The 25,222-nt window shown below is 35.0% G+C and overlaps 4 protein-coding genes across 4 annotated transcripts; 2 read left to right on the plus strand and 2 right to left on the minus strand.

The window, feature by feature from the left end:
- Nucleotides 1–4,580: 4,580 nt before the first annotated feature.
- HELRODRAFT_157228 (hypothetical protein) lies at nt 4,581–13,569 on the plus strand (the record flags this gene model as incomplete). Its single annotated transcript, XM_009022252.1, has 20 exons — nt 4,581–4,707; nt 5,081–5,167; nt 5,371–5,615; nt 5,870; nt 6,181–6,452; nt 6,669–6,752; nt 6,963–7,121; nt 7,395–7,573; nt 7,666–7,747; nt 8,072–8,227; nt 8,365–8,524; nt 8,851–9,039; nt 9,192–9,294; nt 9,831–9,971; nt 10,050–10,242; nt 10,328–10,637; nt 10,728–10,936; nt 11,039–11,121; nt 11,188–11,444; nt 13,364–13,569. 20 exons carry the CDS (start codon nt 4,581–4,583, stop codon nt 13,567–13,569), a joined length of 3,243 nt encoding a protein of 1,080 aa, XP_009020500.1.
- A 1,921-nt stretch (nt 13,570–15,490) lies between these two features.
- Nucleotides 15,491–20,826, minus strand: HELRODRAFT_192276 (hypothetical protein; the record flags this gene model as incomplete). The annotated part of the gene is made up of 12 exons (XM_009022253.1): nt 15,491–15,740; nt 15,762–17,217; nt 17,386–17,572; nt 17,738–17,896; nt 18,144–18,295; nt 18,437–18,517; nt 18,610–18,747; nt 19,027–19,104; nt 19,200–19,354; nt 19,994–20,160; nt 20,281–20,391; nt 20,759–20,826. The coding sequence occupies 11 exons, from the start codon at nt 20,824–20,826 to the stop codon at nt 16,843–16,845; spliced, it is 1,671 nt and encodes a 556-aa protein (XP_009020501.1). The 3' UTR covers nt 15,491–15,740; nt 15,762–16,842.
- Nucleotides 20,827–21,625: 799 nt separating this feature from the next.
- HELRODRAFT_81961 (hypothetical protein) lies at nt 21,626–22,138 on the plus strand (the record flags this gene model as incomplete). The annotated part of the gene is made up of 2 exons (XM_009022254.1): nt 21,626–21,793; nt 21,896–22,138. 2 exons carry the CDS (start codon nt 21,626–21,628, stop codon nt 22,136–22,138), a joined length of 411 nt encoding a protein of 136 aa, XP_009020502.1.
- A 721-nt stretch (nt 22,139–22,859) lies between these two features.
- HELRODRAFT_122600 (hypothetical protein) lies at nt 22,860–24,206 on the minus strand (the record flags this gene model as incomplete). The annotated part of the gene is made up of 2 exons (XM_009022255.1): nt 22,860–23,814; nt 24,055–24,206. Coding segments are annotated over 2 exons (1,107 nt in total), but the record flags the coding sequence as incomplete, so codon positions are not given.
- Between the last annotated feature and the right edge of the window lie 1,016 nt (nt 24,207–25,222).

Here is a 25,222-nt window from a genome sequence, read left to right on the forward strand (position 1 = left end):
ATATATATATATATAGGATATGTATATAAATGATATATAGATATATGTATAGGATATATATATATATATATATATATGTGTGTGTGTGTGTGTGTGTGTATATATATATATATATATATAATGGCATAAGTGTTCTTGCTACATTATTCAATGCGTAGCCATCTTAACACTCATCAACATTTCCTGCTCTGACGTCATGCAATACAACGTCATCGTCATCTTCATCTTCGTCATCTACGTCATCGCTATCAAGATGGTTATTTATTTTTTCATGTTCGTCATAATGTTTTTATGTTCATCATCATCTTCATCGTCGTCGTCATCATCTTCATCGTCGTCGTCATCATCTTCATCGTCGTCATCGTTCTATTTTTATTCTGCCTTTGTTCTATCTCGCAACCCTTTAATCTATCATTATTATATTCATCATTATCAAAGTGCCTTTATCATCATCGTCATCATCGTCGTCATCATCATCGTCATCATCATCATCGTCATCATCGTCATCATCATCATTACATTTAATGTTGTTTTCATATTTTTTTCCTTCAAACGGCAAAAATGGACGGAAGAGAATTTAAAACCCGAGTGCGAAACTTGAAAATGAATTCCAGACACTTCTTAATGCCTGCTGACGCGCGCCTCCTCTGCCTAAGTGCAGTGCACAACGATCATTTACACCCTAATTAATCAATAAACAAATTAATTAACTGATTAATTGATTAATTACACGGGCTAATGATAATAATAATTCTGGCAATAATAGTAATGTCCAAAACAAGTATTCATACATATACACGAATGTGCAAATGCATACATGTTTGTTCCGTACAGATACACATAAGTACTTATAAACAAATATACACAAACAAATACAAACAGGCAAACACACGCACACAAACAAACATACATACTATATACATATATATAAATATATATATATATATATATATATATATACACACACACACACATATATATATATATAAATAAAGTGTAGCCAAAGATAATATATAGTACATTCTTATGAATATTTCAGATAGCTACAAAAACATCATCTTCCTACTTACAAGAGCACGACCCTATAAATTATCCCCGGCGCACATCCCTATTTTTTAAATAAAAACGTCATCACGTTTCCATTTATTAATGATTATGACGTCATTCATTATGGAGGTTATTATTGCGCGCTCCGGTAATTACAGAAGTCATCTTTGCGCCATCTGTCATAAGAATGATAATGAATTATGTGCAATTTTCTATCTAACGCCTCCGAAAAAGAATCGTATCTATTACCGAGATTTTTTTACATACCGACATAAATAGCACATCCCTATATATAGAGGAGGATGTTTTTTAAATTCTGGCACGACACATCCCTATTTTTTACATAGACGTCACAGCGCTATTTATTTATAAAGGGAAAAATCACATCGCTACTTTGCGTATGAACATCATGTCCATATTTTGTCAAAAAATCCCATTCCTATGAAGAAAAATGCTACACACCCTGACTCACCACAACAAACCACACCACAACAAACCACACCACATCACCACAAACCACAACAGACCACACCACAACAAACCACACCACAACAAACCACACACCACACCACAACCACACCACAACAAACCACACCACAACAAACCACACCACAACAAACCATACCAAATCACACTACACCACAACACACCACAACAAACCACACCACAACAAGCCACACCACACCACAACAAACCACACGACACGACACATTACTACATTAACTGCACCATTCTAAAAATAGCGGGTAAGTTGATTTCCATATAGAAAAAAACATGATTCACACGTGCACATTGCTGAGAATGAAAATTTCACGCACGTGCCCAGACGCACACACACGCGCGCACACACGCACATACACACACACACATACAAACAAACATACAAATATAAAAACATATACACAACAAAACCAGCATACAAAAGCGCAAATGTATTTTTTTCATCCTCTTGACTTATCCGATAATACAAAGATGCAACGAACGAAAGAACGAACGAAAGAACAAAAGAACACATGAATAAAACATGAATGAATGAATGAATGAACGAACAAATGAATAAATGAACGAATGAATGAATGAATGAATGAATGAATGAACGAGTGAGTGAACCATAACATTCCTCGCTATAAGCACTTTCAGCTGTCTGTTCGTCCGGCGGACAAATTCACACACCCACACACACTTATGCAAACGTACAAACACATACATATACATACATAAAAATACACACATACATACAGAATATATACAAATACAGACGTACGTAAAAACATATTGACATGCACATACATGTATATATACAAACGGTTGTACATAAGCATTTTTTTGTATATAAGCATGTATGTATGTATGTACGTACGTATGTATATATATGTATGTGTGGGTACGTGTGTGCATGTGTGTTTATATGTATGTTTATATATACAACATTGGTGTGTACATTGTATTTCATGGGTTCCTATATTGTTGGCGCTTAAACACCCACGCCAAAAAAACAAGGACGCTTGATACCCATATACATACATACAAACATACATACATACAAACATACAAAACATACATACATACATTATATACTTATATATACATATACACATACGTGCATACAAACATACAACTCATTAAAAGCATTGAATTGCAATTTATAACTATGTAGTAGCAAGCAAAAACAAACGAACCAATGAACGAACAAAACAAACAATAACATTAATGATTGCTCTAAACCAATTCATATTAACCGAATAAATGTTATCATATTTCTCTCTGTCTTTCTCTCTCTCTCTCTTTCTCTCTCTTTCTTCTTTCTTTAACACTCAGTCTCTTTTTCTTTTTTTACTCTCTCTCCTCTTTCTCTCTCTGTTACTCTCTGTTCTCCTTTGTGTATGTGCAACATTTTCAATTTCTCGTGTATTTCTTCTGCAAATTCTATCTAGTTTCTCTCTCTCTCTCTCTCTCTCTCTCCTTCTCTCTCTCCTTCTCTCTCTCTGTCTTTTCATCTCTCTCCAATCTTTCTCTACCTATCTACTATCTATCTATCTGTTGCTCTCTGTTTGTTCTTCTCTGTGTATGTTAACATTTTCTGTTTCTCTATCTTTATCTCATATAATTCTACTGCCCATTCTATCCCTCCCCTCTCTCTCTCTTTCTCTCTTTCTCTCTCTCTTTCTCTCTCTTTTTCTCACTCTCTTTCTCTCTCTCTTTCTCTCTCTCTCTTTCTCTCTCTCTTTCTCTCTCTCTCTTTCTCTATTTATATGTATTCCGGATAATATTTATAGAGCGTAACATTTTGCGTAGGCGTATTGAATTTTGGATGTCGGGAAAATAACATGGCGTTCCAGCAGTATTGTGCATGTTTGTGTGTGTGTGTGTCTGTGTCTCTTTGTGTTTGCGTGTGCGCGTGCATCTTTTTGTATTTTTGTGTGCGTGTGCGTGCGCGTGCGTGCGTGCGTGCGTGTGTGTGTGTGTGTGTGTGTGTGTGTGTGTGTGTGTGTGTGTAGAGTATGTTCGTTTGTACGGTTTTATTCATTACATGCGCTTGCGTGTATATGTGCTTGTAGAGTTGTGTTATTATTATTGCTGTTATTATTATTATTATTATTATTGTTATTATTATTATTATTATTATAGACGTTTTTTTATAGTTTTATGGTTGTTGTGGAAATGCTTTCAAAAGGTTTCATTCGAAAATTTTAGAGCTTTCTCAATTCTTGTGTTTATTATTATGATCGTAATAATTATTTATTATAATTATTATTATCATTATTATTGATATTATTATTATTTTTGTTATTTCATAAAAATAAAAATTATACTCTTCTTGAGTGATCTGAATGAACGAGTTCAAGTTCTCATATTTTTTTCTACCATGAAGATAGCGATGATGATAATAATGAATGTAGTACTACCGCTGTTACTACTATTGCTGCTACTGCTACTACTGCTGCTGTTTCTACTACTACTACTACAACTAGTACTGCTCTACAACTGCTGCTGCTTCTACTACTACAACAACAACAACTACTACTACTACTACTACTACTACTACTACTACTACTACTACTACTACTACTACTACTACTACTACTACTAAGTAGTAGTATTAGAGCTATGATTATTGCTACTACAGATTTTAGTGGTAGTGAAAATTATACTTATATTACCGTAAAAAACATTCATTTAGTATCAGAGATGAACTATTAGTGCATTTAAACACGAAAATGAATAAAATAAGGATGAAAATTTAAAAAAAAATATATAGAAAAAGTTAACAAAACGAACCAGATGACATTCTGACATTTGTTTTTCGCGTTAAACAAAATATTCTTTCTTATTTTTAGCCAATTTTTTTTCACTCCATCTTACTTACTGAAATTTTAATATCATTAAATCTGTTTCACTTTTAGTTTAAACTTTCGCGATTAAAGTGTAAAATGTACCATCATAATAAATTAATGAATTTAATTTGAGATTTATTTTTTGAATAAATAGATATTATTTTATTAAATTTAAATTAAATTAAGAAAAAAATAAACATGTCTATGAGCAAATGTTTCAGGGTTTATCACAAATTAGATCCACCATTTAGTGTTCTGCTAGAGAACAGATCCAAGATGGATGGAGAGACCTTATTATTTGAATCTAACATCATCGCCACGCTATGTATGTTTTTGTGTTTTTGGTTTCAGTTTTTTGGTGTTTTAATATTATTTTTATTTTTTGGTACCTAAACTGAAGAAAGAGAAAGGGATCAGATTTTGGCATGTCAGAGTCTCTGTCGGTCGACGCCCACTTCATTTCAAAAAAATTTTTTTATTAATTCATAATTAAAGATGACACCAGAACATACTGCATACTTTTGCTAATGTAAGTAATTTTTAGTCTAGCAGAACGCTAAGTCGGTAAAGTAAACTAAGCTAAGCTAAAAGCCAAGAGATGGTTATAATTATATATATTTTATTTTATCATCACTATAGCATAATGATAATCTCAATAATATTTTTTAATTTCTTATTTATTTAATTTAAAAAACTAGCCCCTACTCAAACAGAAGCAATCAAGAAGCCCTACATTAAATTACTGGATTGTTATGGCTGTCTTGGGGTACTCGATCTGCCTCTTAGTTTGTACTTTATTTTATTTTGTTTATATTATTTTATTATATTATTATTAATTCCATTGAAACAAAATATGTTTAAAAGTTTAAAATAAACAACATTTAATTCAAATAATTTTTAGAAATGTGATTTTTTATTCAACTTTTGATAATCTATATATTCAATACCAATTTTCAACAACTTTTCACAAAAAAATACAATCTCACAGCTAGGGAAACGTCAACATCGATGCTTGCACTTGTAACCGGCTGTGTGTCAGTCGGGAAGATAGGCGAATCAGATATATACAGAATTTCAGCTGTCAACTTTCTATCGCTACAAAATCAATCCCAAGATGAGGAGCGGTTGACGGAGTTGAGAAAGTTTTTAAGTGCTGGAACTTTTTATTTTTCTTGGACTTCATCCACTTCCTCTTCTGCGACGACATCTTCCGACAATCAGTTTAATTTGATTGTTAGTGCTCAGAGGAGGCTTACATCCGGTGATTGCTCCTCTGATGATCGATTCTTTTGGTTGGTTTCAGTTTCTATATATAGTTTTGGGTTTTTTCAGCGATGCTGTTTATAAGGGTTATTGTCAATCTTTTATTATTTGTGGTTTTTTCAGCAGAGTTTAAATAAATGTTTAAATGAAGTGATTATGGTTATTATGTTCATTTAATCTTTAAATGCTTTTTTGTGAATAAAGGTTTTTTAAACATGTGTCAGAGTGGGTCTGTGTGTATGTGTGCGTGTGTGTGTATGTGTGCGTGTGTGTTTGTGTGTGCGTGCGTGCGTGTTTGTGTGTGGGTGCGCGTGCGTGCGTGTGTCAATGTAGAATATTCAATGTTATACCTTGAAAAATGTCTTAAAAAGTATGTTGAATGTTTGAATATTTGAAATTGTGTCCCAACATTATCAATTTCTATCTTCATGCAATTGAACAACACCATCAATCAACGACATTATTAGTAACAACAGCAACATTAACAAAAACAACAACAATTACAATAACTGCAAAAACACAAACAACAACAAAGTACGTAGAAAAAAACCCATCAAAACACCTGCAAACCAACCAATCAGGAACAAAACATTTCACATTCCATTACGTCATTTTGGAATTGACTGCTCCGATTGGCTGCTAAAAATAATCTGTGGGGGCGTGGAAATCCGGACCGTGTACGCTGCCCAGAAGCAGGGAAAGGCGTGTCTAATTTCTCGTTTGAGTTGTGAGAGGGCAGGCACGAGGTTCAACGTGCGAGGAACCAACGACGACGGCCAGGTCGCTAATTTCGTCGAAACTGAACAGGTTGGTTGTACAAACATGTGCTGTGCGTGTGCATATGAACGTACGTGCAAGCATACATACATACATACGTACACACACACATACATACATACATACATACATACATACATACATACATACATACATACATACATACATACATACATACATACATACATACATACATACATACACACATACATACATACATATATACATACATACATTCATTTATAGGTAATATACATGGATGACGATGTGTGCTCCTTTATACAAACGCGTGGATCTGTTCCATTGTTCTGGGAGCAGCCTGGATTTCAAGTGAGTACTTGATTGGATGAGTAAATGAAGAATTGAAGGAAATTGAAGGAATAGATGAATGAACGAATGAATGATTGAGTAACTGACTGATTGATGGATTGATATAATGAACGAATAAATTAGTAAAAGAATTAACTAATGGCTACTGAAAGAATGAGTGAATGAATGGATGAAAAATCGAACAATTTGAATGAAAAAAACTTGAAACAGGTCGGGTCACACAAGGTCAAAATGTCACGAGGCTATGAGGCGTCTGCCCCGGCCTTTGAGCGCCATTTGAACCACTTGCAAGAAAACTATGGAAAAAATGTGATTGTAAATTTGCTGGGGTCCAAGGAAGGGGAACATGTTCTTAGTCAGGCGTTTAAAGTTAGTCAAATTAGGAAAGTTTTTTAGAAATTTTTTTTTCATATTTTTTTATTCTTGTTTTGTTTTTGTAATTTGTTTTTAATAGAGTAGTTTATAATTATTAATAAATAAGTTATTAATAATAAGTTTATAAAACTTATTAATAAATGCAATAGGAATAAAGTTGCTTGTTACTGGCTCGATGTTAGTAGCCACTGATTCACTTGCTTCTATCTTTCGTGTCAAATGAAATTCAGTTCACTTGAGCAGAGTTAAACTTATGCAACACTTCAGAACCAACACAGTAACTCGAAACGTCACGGCAGTGAAGTGCCGTTCGTCGCGTTTGACTACCACCAAGAATGTCGTGGTGGAAATCTACGAAATCTCCAAAAGCTGAACGATGTCATCAAGAAGTATTACAACGAGTTCGGCTTCTTTAGTCGCCAGCCATCTTCTAAATTGGTCGATAAGTTAGTGTAAAAAATAATAATAATAATAATGATAATAATTGTTTATTGTTGTTGTTGCAGTTGTTGTTAGTAATTATTTCTATTGTTTTTAGGTTACAGACAGGTTGCATAAGGACAAATTGTCTCGATTGCTTGGATAGGACCAACTCGGTTCAGACTTTGATTGGACTTGAGGTTGATTGATTGATTGATTGATTGATTGATTGACTGGCTGATTGAATGTCTGATTGATTTGTTGGTTGGCTAGTTGATTAACTGGTTGGTTAATTAACTATTAATTGAATGATTGGTTTATCTACTCAGGATTGCTAAAGCTCGTTCCTTTATTTTGCTCTTTTATTCTATCTGTTTCTTTTTAAATTTACTTTTTCTGCTGTGTAATGTGTAGCTTTATTTCTTTCTCATTCCCCCCTCTCTCTCTCTCTCTTTCTCTCTCTCTTTTTTCTCTCTCTCTCTCTCCATCCTACATTATTTCCACCATTTCACCTACCACCTCAGGTTCTGAACCAGCAACTCGAGGACCTGGGCCTGATTAGTAAGCCGCAGATGAGATCGCGATTCGAGGAAGTGTACAGGAGCATGTGGATGGCCAACGGTGACCACATCAGCAGAATATACGCGGGCACCGGAGCCCTGGGGGGTGGCAGGTCCAAAGTGAGGGGGGGTAGTAATAATGGGGTAGAGTAATAATTCGCCATTGTCGTCCTCATCGATGTCATCATCAACGTTGTGATAATCGTCATTTTTTTTTGTCATCATCATCATCATCCTCCTCATCATCATCATTCTAGGCCCAGGATGCAGCGAGATCTGCCAACAGAACCTTCCAGAATAACTTTCTGGACAGCCAGAAACAAGAGGCCATAGATTTGTTGCTGAGGGGCGGGGCTATCGGCGGGGTGGACCTCGTCGACAGGGTTTTTACCCTTTTCGATACTGCAGATATACACTGTTAGATGACGACTGTGATGAGGATGATTTTTGTCATTTTGATGTTGTTCGTAGTTTGTCAATTAACTGTTCAATCAATCAACTAATCAATTAATCAATCAGTCAATCAATCAGTCAATCAATCAATCGATCGATGTATTTAACTATCAATCAATCAAACTAATAATAAATCAATCTATTGATCATGAGTCAATTAGCCAATCCAATCCACCGACTGACATACCCCCAAATTAAACCGGTCAATCAATAAATCGGCTCAACAATCAACAACCAATCACCGACCACTCAATCAATCAATCAATCAATAAATCAATCAATCGCCTTAGTACCGCCTCCAATACTACAACGAGTGATGGCGAACGTGTTGGACTATTGTAGCCTTGCCAGTGTACGAATTAGCGTCGGGACATGGAACGTAAATGGCGGGAAACACTTCAGAAGTATCGCTTTTAAACACGAGCTCGTCACTGATTGGCTGCTCGATCTGCCGACTCTGACCAATCAGAATAATCCGGGTTTGTTTGGTTTCACTAAATCCTTTTTTTGTTTTGCTTCGTTAGTTAAATCTAGTGAATTAGTTATCCATGTTATTTCAATAATAATTGATAATTATTCTTTTATTATTGTAATTATTATAAATACAAGTTAATTATGAATATAATTGTAGGCATGCTGCAGGCAGACGTTGATTACAGCAAGCCATCCGACATCTTCGCCATTGGTTTCGAAGAGATTGTAGATTTGAATGCTGGCAATATTGTCAATGCTAGGTTCAGATTTTATAAATTAAATAAACATGTTGATATTTGTACATATGGGCTTGTACGTTCATGTGTGTGTGTGTGTGCGTGTGTGTGCGCGTGTGTGTGTGCGCGTGTGTGTTGTTGTGTGTGTGCGTGTGTGTGTGCGTGCGCGATTTCTGTATACAGATTTTTTTTCTAAAATTCTTCTTCTGAAAGCCCTAAAAGTTTTTATTCAGTAGTGAGTGAGTTAGTGAGTGCAAATACCTATGCCTGGAGCAGCAGATACGTTCACATGCCTATTGCTCCTACTTAACTGTACTAAGACTTGACTTTTATTTTTACGGGTATTGGGTATATATATATATATATATATATATATATATATTTATTGGGTATATATATATATATATATATATATCTATTACCAACATATATATGCAAACATCATTGAAGAAAACCATTAAGAAAATATATATATGTGTGTGTGTGAGTGTGTGTGTGTGTGTGTGTGTGTCATATAAACATCCATACAAGCAAATACCATATTATACCGACATACGCAGCACTCAGAACCAGAAGGATTGGGCATTGTACCTGCAAAACAATCTTTCGAGAGATATGAAGTACATCATACTAACTTCAGCTCAGCTCGTTGGCGTCTGCTTATTCGTATTCATTCGCCCTTCTCTCGCTCCTTATATAAAGTAATGATGATGATGATGATGAATTAGCGGGGATGTTACAGTATTGTGTGATTTCGTGTTTTTAAACGTTCTTTCTAGAAACTTGTCGGTGTCGACTGTTAAAACGGGGTTGGGCGGTGCTGCCGGTAATAAGGGGGCCGTCGGTATTCGATTTCAAATTCACAACTCATCGGTCTGTTTCGTCTGCTCACATTTCGCCGCCGGTCAATCGAACGTTCGAGAACGAAATTCCGATTTTCAAGATGTTTGCAGTAAAATTAGTTTTCCGATGGTTAGTACATTTCCACTCGCATTTCTTACTTGAACTTAAGTGAACCGCAGATCTGGATGGTGTACCCACCGTATTTTTTAAACAGGGTCGTCACGTGTGGAATCACGACCACATCTTCTGGTGCGGCGACTTCAACTACCGCATCGACCTGATGAAAGATGAGGTCAAGAATCATGTGGCTCAGAAGAACTGGTCGCTTCTACAAGCCAGTGATCAACTTAACGTGCAGAGATCGGCCGGGCAGGTTTTTAAAGGGTTCAACGAGGGGCCCACTAATTTTGCCCCGACCTACAAATATGACCTGTTTTGCGACGACTATGATACGAGCGAGAAGTGTAGGGTGCCTGCGTGGACTGATAGGGTCATGTGGGCTTCTAGAAACTACCCGGGCAAAGGTTGGCTTTTGAAATGATCTATTGGTTAATTATTTCATGCATTCATTTTTACATTTATTCCTCCACTCGTCAATCCCTCCACTAATCCAGAAGGAACCCACGTGGCTAGCAGCCGTCTGATCCTGTACAACAGATCGGAACTGAAGACGTCTGACCACAGACCTGTCATGGCCATCTTTGATGTCAACCTCTTCAAATCCGATCCGGACAAACGTAGCCAGACATTGAAAAACGCCATCCTACAGCACGGTCCCAGCGACCGTTGCATCGTCGTTGACGTCATGAACGATGATGATGACGTCATTAAGAATAACAACAGCGACAACAGTAATGCTTATAACGTTGCACTTGATAGCGGTATTGGTAGCGATGGTATGAAAAGAGATGATGACGATGATGAGAATGGTGATGAGGTCTTGGATGACTCTCTTATTGATTCTGTTCTGGAATGCCTATCTGAGGCCGGGGAGATTGTTCTCGTTAGGTAAAGATGAAGTCGATGGTCATAATGACGATGACGTCATTTTAATAACTTTTTGCTAAATTTCAGATTTGCATCGAATCGAACTATGCTGCTGACCTTCCGAACGAGTCCACAGGCTCTTGCCAGTTTGCGGTACAACAATCAGCGAGTGGCCAATAAGATTCTTCGCGTTCAGATTCAAAATTCAAACTGGTTGGCCAATCACTGCGAAGAGATAAGAAAAGCCGCGACGCGATTGGTTGCAGCAACGGAAGAAGGAAATGATGATGGAGTTAGTTCGACCAATGACGATGCCGATTTGTTGCTTTCGTTTGAATGTGAAGGTTGGTTAGATATTTAGTTAGTCAGCTGATTGGTTGACTGATTGATTGACTGGTGAATATTTTATTCTAAAGATGGTGAGGATGAAGAAGTGATGACGTACACGAAAGATCCCGGCATGCAGATCTCATCATCGTCCAGTGATTTGTTATCATTGTCCAACAAAACTGGCGAGTCGATGAATAATTGAGTGAATGAATGTATGAATGAGTGTTTGAATACATGCCCAAATAAATAGAAATCTACATAAATGAATGGGGCGGACGAATGAATGAATGAGTGAATGGATAAAAAAAACGAAAAAAAAATTCACAATCATCTTCACCAAAACAGAACAAATTCTTCAGACCACATCTTCGGCCTCGAATCTTGCCCCCACCTACCCAAGCATCCCCCCAAGAAACGCCCTAACTCCCACCTTACCCCTTCAATCCGTCATCTCACTGCCCTCTGCCAATTTTTCCACTAACACAAACATCGCTACTGACGACTTTAAATCAGCACAGTTTGAAGAAGTTTTGGGTAATAATGACGGTGCTGTTTTTGTGAGTAGGAAAGTTGAAGTTGCTGGGAAGGGAGAGAGTTGTCTTCTGATGGAGTTTGAAGAAGGTTCTGGGGTCAATACGGCCGAATCAGAGGTAGTAGTTTCAAGTTTTTTTCATTTTTGTTTTGTTTTTATTGCTAGCTTATTTTTATTTACAAACATTATTTTTGTAATTATTTATTTAGAAACCGAAAGTGAAACCGCCTAGGCCTGCGGCGTTGCCAGCTAGACCCCCTCCCCCAAAATTTTCAGCCAATCAGAATCCTCCTAATAAATCTACAGCTCCTATTGGTCAGTTGTTTTTAAAACTGTTAGTTAATAACACTTTTAATGTGCAATAAATTTTGAAAAAATTGCATCAAATGGTTTTGTAATGGTCGTATTGATTAGAATTATATTATAAAATTGATGAGTAAAATAATTTAATAATGAACTTGTATGAAATGAAACAGCAGGCAGGCCAGTGACGACCCACATTGTGAAGCCAACGTACACAAAATCAGGGAAAAGAACCCAGGTGTTTACTCTTGTAAAAGTACTTCTCTAATTTGCAACACTTTAAACAAATGTTAATTCTTAACATATTTGGAACAAAATATTTAAAAAAAATATTCACAACTCCTCCTTCACTAAACCGACCAACCAATCAGAACGTAGCCAGCATCGGTTTGCCGACCAATGTCATGAGGACGGGGGCTTCAAACGAACAAGAAGCAGAGAAGCTCATTCAACTACTTCTCAATCAACAACGACCACCAGTTTCTATCATCAACAGTCAGGCAAATACTTCTAATGCTGCTAATAAAACTGCAGCTTTTGCAACTAGTACGCAAGCCACTGTGGCTACTACGCAAGCTACTGCAGTTACCACATCGGCGACTCCACCTCCTCTGCCAACTGCTCCACGGCCAGCAGCTAGAGAGAAGCAAAGTAGTTTCGACAGAATTGCGCCTCAGAGGGTTGCAGTTGTTGGCAGTGGGCAGAACAGACTGATTAGTAACTCGGTCTGGTACGCTGATGCTACCTGCGATAGTAAAATTACTACTAATTCTAGTGGAAATGTCCTTTCAAATACTGACAACGCTATCGGTATTGACAAAGCAGATGATGATTATAAATTGAATGAGGCAGATTTGTTTGACACACTCGCTCCTGCATCTGTAGTCGCCGCTACAACAACTACTGCAGCAACATCGTCGTTCAATACACCACCACCCGTTCCTAAAAATAGGCCTGCTGCTGCCGGAAATCCCGGACCTCCGAAACCGCTACCGCGAAAATTTGAACAGCATCCTTCAATCGACTGCTCGTTAGACGATGTTCTCGAGAGTCTCACCACAACATTTAAGACAACTGCAACGAAAAATAGCACTGCAGCAATGGCGTCTGAAATACCGAACATACCTCCGAGACCGTTAATACCGACGAGACCGGCTCCTTCCATGCCGCCGATACCACAACGACCGAATGTGGCAGCTGCCGATACGAACGATGCCGTCGTAGCACCTCAGCCACCGAGCATACCTGCCAGGAGTGGTCAACAGCTGCCACCTACCATTCCGCCGAGGCATAATCCCATCTAGTTGATTGATTGGTCGATTCGTTGGTTGATTGGTTGGTCGATTGGTTGATTGATTGGTCGATTGGCTGATTAGTAGTTGACTATTTGGTCAATTGAATGATTGACTGGTTGAAAATATGAATTGGTCAATTGAATGATTGGCTGGTTGAAAATTTGAATTGATTAATTGAATGATTGATTGAATTTTGAGTCATTTGTTAATCATTGTCATCGCCATCGTTGTTATCGTTGGCTTATGATAATAAAATAATCTTCATAGCTATAAAACCACAATTAATAGTTGATCATTAATTATGGATTTGTTTGTTTGTCGTCGTTTTAGCCAATAAGATGTTTAGCTAGAGAAGTTTGTATGTTTGCTTGTGTATGTGTTTGTCGTTTTGATAGTTAAGACCTTAAAATAATTTGCAGAAAATTATTATGCACTATTATAAATAGATAAATATATATATTTTTTATTTATTTATTTATTGAAAAATTGTTTGTAAATGTTTAACTACCATACATTATGTTATACACACACAAACACACACACACACACACAATACATCATATGCGCAGACATTCCATAAATTGCATTTTTTCCTATATATCATTTTTTGTTATCTATATACCTTTTCGGTTATTTATTCTTTGCTTGTTGTAAACATAGACTACCATATATTATGTTACATGTGAATATATGAGAGAGAGAGAGAGAGAGAGAGAGAGAGAGAGAGAGAAAGAAAGAAAGGGAGAGTTATTAAAGTTGTAATTAAATGTGTTTTTTATTGATAAATGTCAACTTTTTTGTTCGTTAACTAGATTATTAGGAGTTTATCGTGTATATATACGTATATATATATATATATATATATATATATATATATATATATATATACATATACGTATGCATGGTTATATATGAAATTATACGTTATATTTTTTGTTCAAAAATAAAATAGATAATATATAAAATAAAGCTAATCAATTAATTAATTAATTATATTTTTTCCAAAAATAAAATAGATAATATATAAAATAAAGCTAATCAATCAATCAATTAATTAATAAGCTAATCAATCAATCATTCGATCAATCAATCAATCATTCGATCAATCGTTCATTTAAAAAATTGAATGGCTGAAACGCCAAATGAGCACACACACACACACACCTCAGGCACAAACATGGATGTGTAAAAGATTTTACTTAATACTATAATTCCTGTAAAAAAATGAGTGTATGAATGAAGGAACGAATGAATTAAAAATAAATAAATCAACGTATGAGTGAATGAATGAAAGAATACATGAACGAATACATGAATGAATGAATGGGTTGATAAAAATATAAACAAAGAAATTAGTTGAACAACCTTTAAAGAGAGAAAAATTTGTAAGGAAAAATAAATTTTAAAAGAATTCAATACATTACGTAAACTTTACGCCTTATATACTGCATGCAAGTGAGTGTGTTTGTGTGTGTGTGTCAGTTTGTATGTATGTATACGTGTGTATGTAAGTTGTACATTTTTTTAAACTAAATTTTTTTTACAAAAAAAAAAAAGCAAAACGCTTCAGTCACAAAATAAAATTATTTGCTGATAACGATGAGACATTAATAATTATTATATATAGTTATAATAATAATACAAAATTATTGCAATAAATAAACATAATAATTATAAGTAATATATAATTATATGGTGTGAGTATTTTTATTATGTGCTACTATTATTATTACTATAAATAAACACTGTAATATATAAAGGAATAAACAAGTACACTTACACACACACAGGCATTCACATAAATACATACACACACGCACGCACATACATACTTACTTACATAAACACACACACATACATAGAGAAACATACATGCACATACTGTACATATATATGTATTTATACACAGTAGCAGTAGTAGTAGACTGGTAAGATTTAGTATTTTTTTTATCAACACGAATATTAGTAGTAAATAAGGTTTCGAATAAATTTCAAAACGTAATAATACTTTTTACAGTTGAAACAAATTTTTATAAGTAGAATGTTGTCAATAAGCTAAACGAAAATATGTTTACGGTTAGGCTGTGATGGCATAGTGTGTAAATGTATGTAAGTGTGAATTGTGTTACTGTGCATATGTTGTATATTTATACATCCTGATAAAACTCAGATTAATTGTACTGCATTAAGTGAAAGATTAACTGCAATAAATAAAAGAATAACTAAATAAATAAATCAATATCTATATGCTTTAACAAAAAAAATCAGAAGTATATATAAACTATATGTATGGTTTAACAAAAAATCGAAAATATATATAAATAAGCAATTACAGACATACATACATACATATATGTACAAGTGCATGCCGACACGCAAAAACGCTCAATACAATACAGACACAAACAGAAAAATACAAGCAAGTATACATAGAGGTACCAATTTGAAAGGATAGCGGTTACATTAATTCAACGAACAAACCCAGCCTAGCTAAAGAAGGATGAAATTTAATCACCCAACTGATCTATAATAATTAAACACCAATGATCATAATATAACTGATTGATTTTTATATCAATGAACAATGAAAGCATTATAAACACACACGTACGCGCGCACGCACGCACGCACACACACACACACACACGAACACACAAGCATTTAAGATATAAAATCATAAATCATCATCAAAGCAAATATGAATGTTAAGTTAGCATTACTAAAAACATGATCTGAAAGTAAAGCGCTATAAATATATATATATATATATATTTATAATATATATATATTTTAAAATACTTTTAGAACTAGATTCACACTTATAAAATACTACAAGAGTAGCAGTTGGTGTGAAATGAACAAAAAACAAGAATTCAGATTTGATTGAAATGATGATAAATGAAAGGTAGATTGAACGTTTTAAATCAACAATTTGGTTTTATTCATTTATCTTTTCAATCGTTCGTTTATTCATTCATCCAATAGTCTGCTATTTTAATCTCTCTATCATTAGTCCATCTGAAATACATTATCCGTATTTACGAATAACTTAGGCTCTTAGCTTTAAGCAAATAAGAACACCAAACATCTATTTATAAAACTACTTCGATCTATTAGTGTAGCCAATCAATCAATCATTCATTCATTCATTCATTCAATCAATTATTCATTCATTCGATCTTTCATTCGTTCATTCAATCAATCATTGTTTCATTCCTTCATTTATTCATTCATTCATTCACACAATCATCATCATCGTACTCGTCACTTAAATAATACATCTTATTTATTGACACTGGTTCCCATTCTAATTTCCTTCAGCTGACTAATAACGGATCCAACAAAGGCCTCCGGACTTTCTGAAGCCTCTAGAACGGCTTCCAAAACGCCGTGTGGTGGCGCTAATTTTGAGTGGCCTCCAGCTGCGCTGACGCTGCCGGAAGTGCTGTTTAAGCTGCTGGCAGCTGGTTTGTCATCTGGTGACTTTGTGGGCGTGGTTAAGTCTGATTTTTGATTGGTTCTTGACGGGTCTTTGATGGAAAGAGGTTTTGTTATTTTGAAGCGTTTCTTTGTTGCTGCTGCAGTTGTCGTGTCTGTTGAGTCAGTTTTGGGAGAGGGCGGGCCTTCGTCATCAGACATTTGAAACATAAGGTCGTCCTAAGGGAGGATGTCAAAATATTGAGAGTTAAAGGATTAACGTGTGAGCAAACAAAACAAGTGGAAAACTCATGAAAAAACCACTGAGAGCCACCAAATGACAATTTTCCAGATCGAAAACAACAGAAGACTATATCAAAGACCGACAAACCGAGAAAGAAAACTAACACTAGGAGCTGACTTCACGACATCGTCGCCGGCAGCGGGTCTATCATCATTAATGGTGTTATCATTGTTTGCATTAGTCTTCTCGTTCATTGGATTCAGTGGTATGTCCAGGTTGGCCTCCTCGTCTTCTTTGGTCGGGTCCAGACGTGACGTTTGCCGGGATGAAGAACGGAAGAAGTTACTCAATCTATTGTTGGCGACGACGACGACGATGATTGTGGTGGTCGGGATGATGGTGAAGAAGATGGCGATCGAGATGATGATGAAAATGATTGTGACAACAAAAACATTATTATTATTTCATATCCGCAACAGCAACAACATCTCCAACGACTACACCAAAAACACTAACTTAGATGCATTCCTCAGAACTTTCTTTCTTTTGTTCTTGGGGGATTTGTGTTCGTTTATGGAGCTCTGCCTGGAGCTGAAAGCAGAAATAACTTGATCCTCGTGAAGAGTCGACATGGAGGAACTCGGTGGGATGAACTGAGCTTTTGACTGGGGGATGCTGTGGAGAAAAGAGACAGATTGCAGTGGTTAATAGGAATTCATTCATTCATCCAAAAACTAACCCATCCATTCATTCGACAATTCATTAATTCAATCATTCCTTCAATCATTTATTCAGTCACTCATTCACACAATCAACCAATGGATAGATAGATAGACAGATAGATAGATAGATGGATGGATGGATGGATGGATGGATAGATAGATAGATAGGTAGATAGATAGATAGATAGATGGATAATCACTCGATGTTGGCAGCCGATCCAACGTGCTCTTCCTTTTGAAACTTCTGAGAGGCCTCTGTGTAGGGCAGGGTGATGTTGAACGAATCCCAGTACTGGTCCTTTATCAGCTCCGGATGGTCATTGTGCATCTCGTCAACTATCAGGTATGACATCTGGCGAGAAAATTACGTAAGAATTACTTCCAAGTGGAAATTTTTGTCTATTTTTGTTTTGACATTTCTCGACATCTAGTGACTGGGAAGTTAATTTCAATCCGCGTAAACTTGAAAAAATAAAGTTTCGTAGGGACCCACCGGTAAGTTCTTGTCAATCATCCCATTGATATCAAAGTCGTCGTCATCTTCTCCGAATGGGTTCACTAGAGATTCAGCTACCTATGTATGTTAGTTTATATATATATATTTATATATATATAACTATGCATATACAAATGCATGTTAAAATCCAAACCAAAAATACACCAAACCTTGAGCCATCCCATGTAGAAAAAGAATTGCAAGAATGTGAAAAATGGGAAGTACATATCTCCAACCCTTCCATTCTCCAAGAACTGCCTGCCCATCAAGCAGGACATGAAGAACATGTAGACGGCAATTGTTACTACCTGGATTGACCAATCATAATTAAGGTAATTTATAATTAGCTGACCAATCACAATCAAGGTAATTTATAATTAGCTGACCAATTAGATTCAAGGTGATTTATAATTAGCTAGCCAATTAGAATCAAGGTAATTTATAATTAGCTGACCAATTAGAATCGAGGTGATTTATAATTAGCTGACCAATCGGAATCAAGGTAAGCATTCTAATCAATATGATTGGCTGTTAAACTGCCCAATCTTATTCCCAAAAAGATAATATAATTTTTTCTATTGACCTACCTGAGTGTATACAATGGGCACTGTGACGTGATCAAATCCAAACAATGTTCCACATTTACCTCTATAGTCATTTATCTCCTATAAAAAAATTAAAAACTAAATTAATTTCTATTATTTATTTAGAAATTATTATGAATAACTAAAAATTATGAATAATAAACAACAATACAAACATCAATAAGCGTCTTAACGGAAAAATCATCCTTAATTCGACCCTCTTTGCGAGCTCTGAGAACCAAACTTGCAGACCAAACCAGAGGAACAAAGTATTTATTGGATGTTGTAGACATTTTTTCTAAAATTTCTTGTTCATTTGGGAGCATGAAGCCTGTTTTTTTGTGTGTGCGTTCGTGTGTGTGTGCGTGCGTGTGGTATGTGTTGGCGTGTATGTGTGAACAAAAACCATTTTCAAAGCAACTTGAAACAATCTTGCCAATCAACTACTCAACCAACCAACCTATCAGAGAATCAATCAGCCAGCCAACCACACAACCAACCAGCATCAGTCATATGTTTCATATCGGGAAACCTCTTCTTAACTGGAGGACTAATGGCAGCCATCGTCATCAGGTGCGACAAACAAAGATACCGCATAATTGTCCTTCGCATCATTCGACCCCTCTCGTCAATTCCTTTGTGTTTTTCAGTGAAATCATTAATTTATTATCTAATTAATCAGTTTATATTTTAAAATTAAGTTTGCAAATTATTTTTTTTTCATAATAATTTCTTGTTAATTGAAAAATGAAAAAACAATTTCATATCATTTCTCCACAGAAATATAATTCACAGCCAATCAGAATAAACTCTCTTGGTACAATCCAGCCAATCACATTCAACCAAAAATTGATCAACTATCCAATCAGAATGAACTTTCTAGGCATTATCCAGCCGATCAAAATCAATCCATTACACCAACATTCAACCCATAGGAATGAGCAATCTAATGAATGCCTAATCAACAAACCAGTCAGTAAGGCAGAAACAAACATGGCCATTCTAGTTGGATAAGGAATCGTTCTATACTGTTCCCAAAATCTGTTGACAACTATACTAACGTAAAACCCAAGAACAAATGCCAGAGGTATTAGGTTACTGAATTCATTGCAATAAATTGCCATCTTTTCAAAAAATCTGATGTAATTAATTCAAGTTAATCACTTAAATTATCATTAGTATTATTAATTAGTTAAATTTTAAGATGAAAGTTTATTATGAAATATTAAAAAATTTAAAAAAAGACAAATTAATTACGTTTTTGATTCTCCAGATAAGATGAATCTATACAAGAAACTCAGAGAATAGAACAATGATGCAAAGACAGCAAACTCTTTCCATAGCAATTTGTAGATGCTTCCCTTCCATCTAGAAAAGAAAAAATAAAATAACTAATAAAAATACTGTTATGAAAATATAGTAGCAAGTAGGTACAGTAAAAAAAAATGCGAACATTTTTGTGAAATAATGAATAATTTTAAGTTTGTAGTGATACTTAGTAAAAATTGTGAGCTGGTTAGTGTCAGGATTAAGATTAGGGGTTAGGTTAAAGAACGTTTGCTGAATGAACGTTTGCTAACTTTAGACTAGAGACAAGTCAGATTACATTAGCTTTACGTTACACTTACAGTTTATATATTTACTTTAATTGACAACCAAAAAGTTAGCCAAGCAAACATAAATAAAATTTATTTATTTAATAAAAAGAAAAAAGAAACCAGAAACAAAAAAAAACCTGAATAAGAGTTTGAGAAAGCATGAGAACGAAGATGTGGCCACTTGACTCGAATATGGAACCGTCATTATGGCAAAAAAGCCAAAATATATATATGTGTATAAATATCAATCACTAATTTTCAAATTAGTGTTAGATAAACACACTTTTTTATTACTATATCCTTCCTCTTCTATCTATCTACTTATCAGTAGAGTAGACAGACTGAGATAGACTGAAGAGTGAAGACACAAGATTGGATTGAAAAAAATGAATAAAAGTAGAAGTTCGACGATTAAAACTTTTAAAATTTGATTTTAAAAACAAAAACGAATCGCGATAGATTTTAAAAAATGTGTCAATTGCGAGAAATTTAAAAAAATAGAAGCTAGAAAATAAAAACATTTAAAGAAATAGAGTAACGTCAGTGAAGAAATTTTGACAACAAAATTGTCTATGGAAAGTCAGTTAAAGTATTTTTCAAAAATTCCACTTAATTTTATTATTAAAAAAAAGAAAAATAAAAAACAAACTTTCGTAAGTTAGCTAACCTATGGTTTTATTAAACGGTAGATTATCTACCGTGTAGGTCAAAACAAAAAGCAATATTTTCATTCAAATTGACAAAAATAATTTTAAATTACATAATTCGATTTATTTATTTGTTTTAAAAATATTTTTAAACTATGTAATTTTAAATTACATAATTCGATTTATTTATTTGTTTTAAAAATATTTAGTCAAGTAAATATTTTTTATTAGTTGTTTGTTAAAGCCCATGCAATTTCATAAGCAAGCCAATAAGCCAATAATCCAAGAAAGTTGAATAGCCCAACCCTCCATACCGTGTTTGTCTGTTCAACTCTTTGTTTAGAGTCACTTTTAAAAATGGATGACGATAATAAGCTTCTGCATTTACGTGAAAATTCTCTTCCTAATCTTCCAGATGAAATAAAGGTTTTAATCGAAAACGGAAAAAACTCGTCAAAAATTTTGTGCGAAAGATGCAAATGCATCATTCTGAGGCCAAATACCGCCACGTTTGCAATAAAAGAGGTAGTTTTCTACCTCTGCCTCTTAATAAATAATCTTAATTTATTTTTCGTTTCCATGTTCATTGTTCATTTTAAATTTTTTTATACGTTTTTTTAAAAACAGTTCTCATTGCCGATAATGAAAAAGAAGTCCGCAGATGAGCCAGACACGAATTGTGATCTGATAACAGAATGTTGGAAAGTTGAGAACATGTATGCCTTTGAGAACATTGGGTTTTCCTACCTAGTAGACACTACAAAATATCTAACATGTGCAGATTGTGAAATAGGACCAGTCGGCTGGCATGACGTCACGGCCCCCAACGAATTCTTTATTGCTTTATCTAGAGTTGTGCATGAGCAGTAGTTTGAAATTTTCCTTTTATTAGCCGATCACATTTTAATCTATTTCTAGCTGTTGTATGATTTGTTGATCTATAATTTATTTCATGAGTAATGAACTTGTATACGTATATATATATGTATATATATACATATATATATGTATGCATTTCAAACATTTAGTTACAAACTTGTTTAATACATAATATATATTTATAAAAACTAAAACAGCAATGGGTGTATAAGTTGATTTTTTTTTTACTTTCACCAGTCTTGAACCACAAAAAACTGTATGATGAAAAAAATGTTGTTTCTGTCTTACATTTGTATATAAACTTGATTCAAAATAAATAAAGGCACTCACACACAGTGGAAAAAACTTCAAATGACACAAAGAAAAGTTTTACAAAATATTTTCAAATCATGGTGCAGTTTGCTAGAAACCCATAACACTGCTTTATAGATTCCTGTGCTTTGCTGATCTCACAAAATGGTCTTCTCACAGCAGTCGCCAAACTAGTTAGGTATTCCAGGACGCCAGGAAGAGCTTCCTCTGGTTTATAATCCAACAACAGACTGAATGACCTTTTAAACTTGGCACCAGACCTGAGCAACAATGCTTTCTTCATTCGTAAATTCTGTGGATGGTTGCATTCACTGCAATTGAAATGAACATCCAAAGCTATGAATATTGGCTTGCTGCAGTTATCGCACAGATATATCGGGGGAACTTCTAAAGTCTCATCGTATAGAGGCCAATCATACTTGCAAGCGTCACAAGTGCATTTGAAGCAGTATTGTGAGAGCTGCACTTGTCTCAGATCAAGTTGTGACATTTGGAAGACAGCACCATAGTTATCTGTGACTTCAGCGTCCTTTTTTATGAGACCCATAGCTCTAACAACGCATACATCACCATAAAATACTCGGGTTACAAGTGGATCACACGAATGGTTGAAGAGACTGAGTGTTGAGTAAATGCCGGCTCCAACCTCCGATGATACAGAGGCAGCCACCGACGATGGGTCCAGTCTGATTTCAAAGATCTCGTGCGCATTGCATGGAAATGAGAGTAAGTGGTTTAGCATTTGTGTGGTTGCTTGTATCTTCACAGCTGGTAGGTCTTCTACTGGGATATCATTGAAGTAGTCAGTCTGCTCTAGCAGTTTCAGCAGCATGAAAGATTTTATTGATTTCGAAAATAACTCTTTCGCTGTTTTCTTATCTTCATTAGTGACCAGGTCACAGATGGTGTTGTAGTCATCCCAGGAATACTGATTTTTATCATTTAAAATTATTTTTTTACTTTTACTGTAGCGACTGCTCATTTTTGATTTAGTGTAATTCATCACGGTGTTGGCAGGCAGAGTCAGAATCGTCCTCAAAACAAGAAGTGCAAACCTATCCAACTCCAGCAATTTGAAGTAGCCTAATATCTTGCATTCAAACCTGTGAAAACTTTTCTGCGATTCTTTGCAGCACTCTTCAGAGCAGAAGATGACATTAACACAATTGGGGCATGGTAGCGAGTTAACTGTCGGTTTCAAGCAAACATTACAACGCATCCAGTACTGTTGAGGAACAAGAACTGATGCAAAAGGTTTTTCGATTAGTACAATCTCCCCAGGCATAATATCTCTCACAGCTCTTATGTGCCTGCCCATATCTTCCCTGAAGGACACCTTGCAGGAACTTGCAAGACTTGGGAATAAGCTGCTTGGTTTTTCACTAAATGAAGGAACTACTTTTGTGGTTCTTGTTAGATAATTAAATCGTTCGATTAACTCTATATCAGTGGTGTTCTCCAAATTTTGTAGTTCTTGTTTCTTTTTTCTTATAGTGGTGATGCTGCTAATTGATTTTGTCTTATCTAAATTTGAAACTTTCAAATAGTTCATGGCTTGGTTATATGCTTCATCTGATTCTTTTATTTTGTTCAACATTTTCAAACAATCACCCTTTCTTTCATAGAGCTTGAAGAGTAAATGTTGGGGATAGCCTTTGCTAAGAGACAAATCTATATCAATCAGTGATTCATTGTACCTCTTCAAGTGGAAAAGAGCGGCCGACCTGTTAGCAATAGCAACGGCCAAACCATTTTCACTATTGGAACTGGCTTTTTTGTTTTTTCCATCAGCAGAGTTAGAATCAACTTCATCAGCATCATAGTAGTAACAACTTTTGGTGTATTCCTTCAGAGCTTGGTTGAATGCGTTTCGCTTGAAATATTCATTTCCCTTGTTACGGAATTCAAAGGCTTTTTTGCTAGATTTAACCGGTATCTTGTCGGCCTGTGGTATAATGATTTGGTCGAGTATATTAAAAGTTGACCTAGATAAGAAAGTTATTCTCTGTTCATTGGAAGTAAGTGCAGAAAACTCATCAAAAGCAGATTGACCCAAACTTTTCAAAATTTTTTCACATTGTTTCTCAAATGAAGACATTTTATTTTTTGAAATAGTCAACAGTTTTTTGGCACTTTACATTACTTATTTTACTAAATTTTACCCGCAAAAAGAACAATTTAGTTACTAGTTGAGATTTACTTTTCAAACTTTAGTGATGTACATAATAATGAAAAAAAAATGACTCCAATATATGTGAAGCTCATTGCCCATCATAGTAAAAATGGAAAAAAAAACGTGAAATCTTATATAAAAATTACAAATTTTAATGATATGTTAGCTGAATATAACTAAAAACATCTGATCTAGTCACAAAATTATTCAAAACCATTGATTTTTCCTAAAAAACTGGACAGAACATAGCAGCTATAGCACAAAACTGATGCTGCTAGCGTCTTGGTCATTGCAATGTATGTATGCGTGTGTGTGTATGTGCGTGTGTGTATGTATATGTGTGTGTTTGTATGTGTTTATGTATGTGTATGTATGGGTGTGCGTGTGTAAAGTGTAATTTGAATGTACAATATGTCTGTGTCTCTGATCTTCTATTTAGCCGCATGTGTTTTATTTTGTACATTACATGTGTGTTGTATATGTAAGTGTCTGTATATGTATGCGTATATGTCTGTTGTGTGCATTTGTGTACATATTTGTGTGAATTTGTGTACATACGTGTGTATCTATGCCTGTTTGTGTACGTACAC

This window comes from Helobdella robusta (genome assembly GCF_000326865.2).
Source record: "Helobdella robusta unplaced genomic scaffold HELROscaffold_31, whole genome shotgun sequence".
Taxonomy (NCBI): domain Eukaryota; kingdom Metazoa; phylum Annelida; class Clitellata; order Rhynchobdellida; family Glossiphoniidae; genus Helobdella; species Helobdella robusta.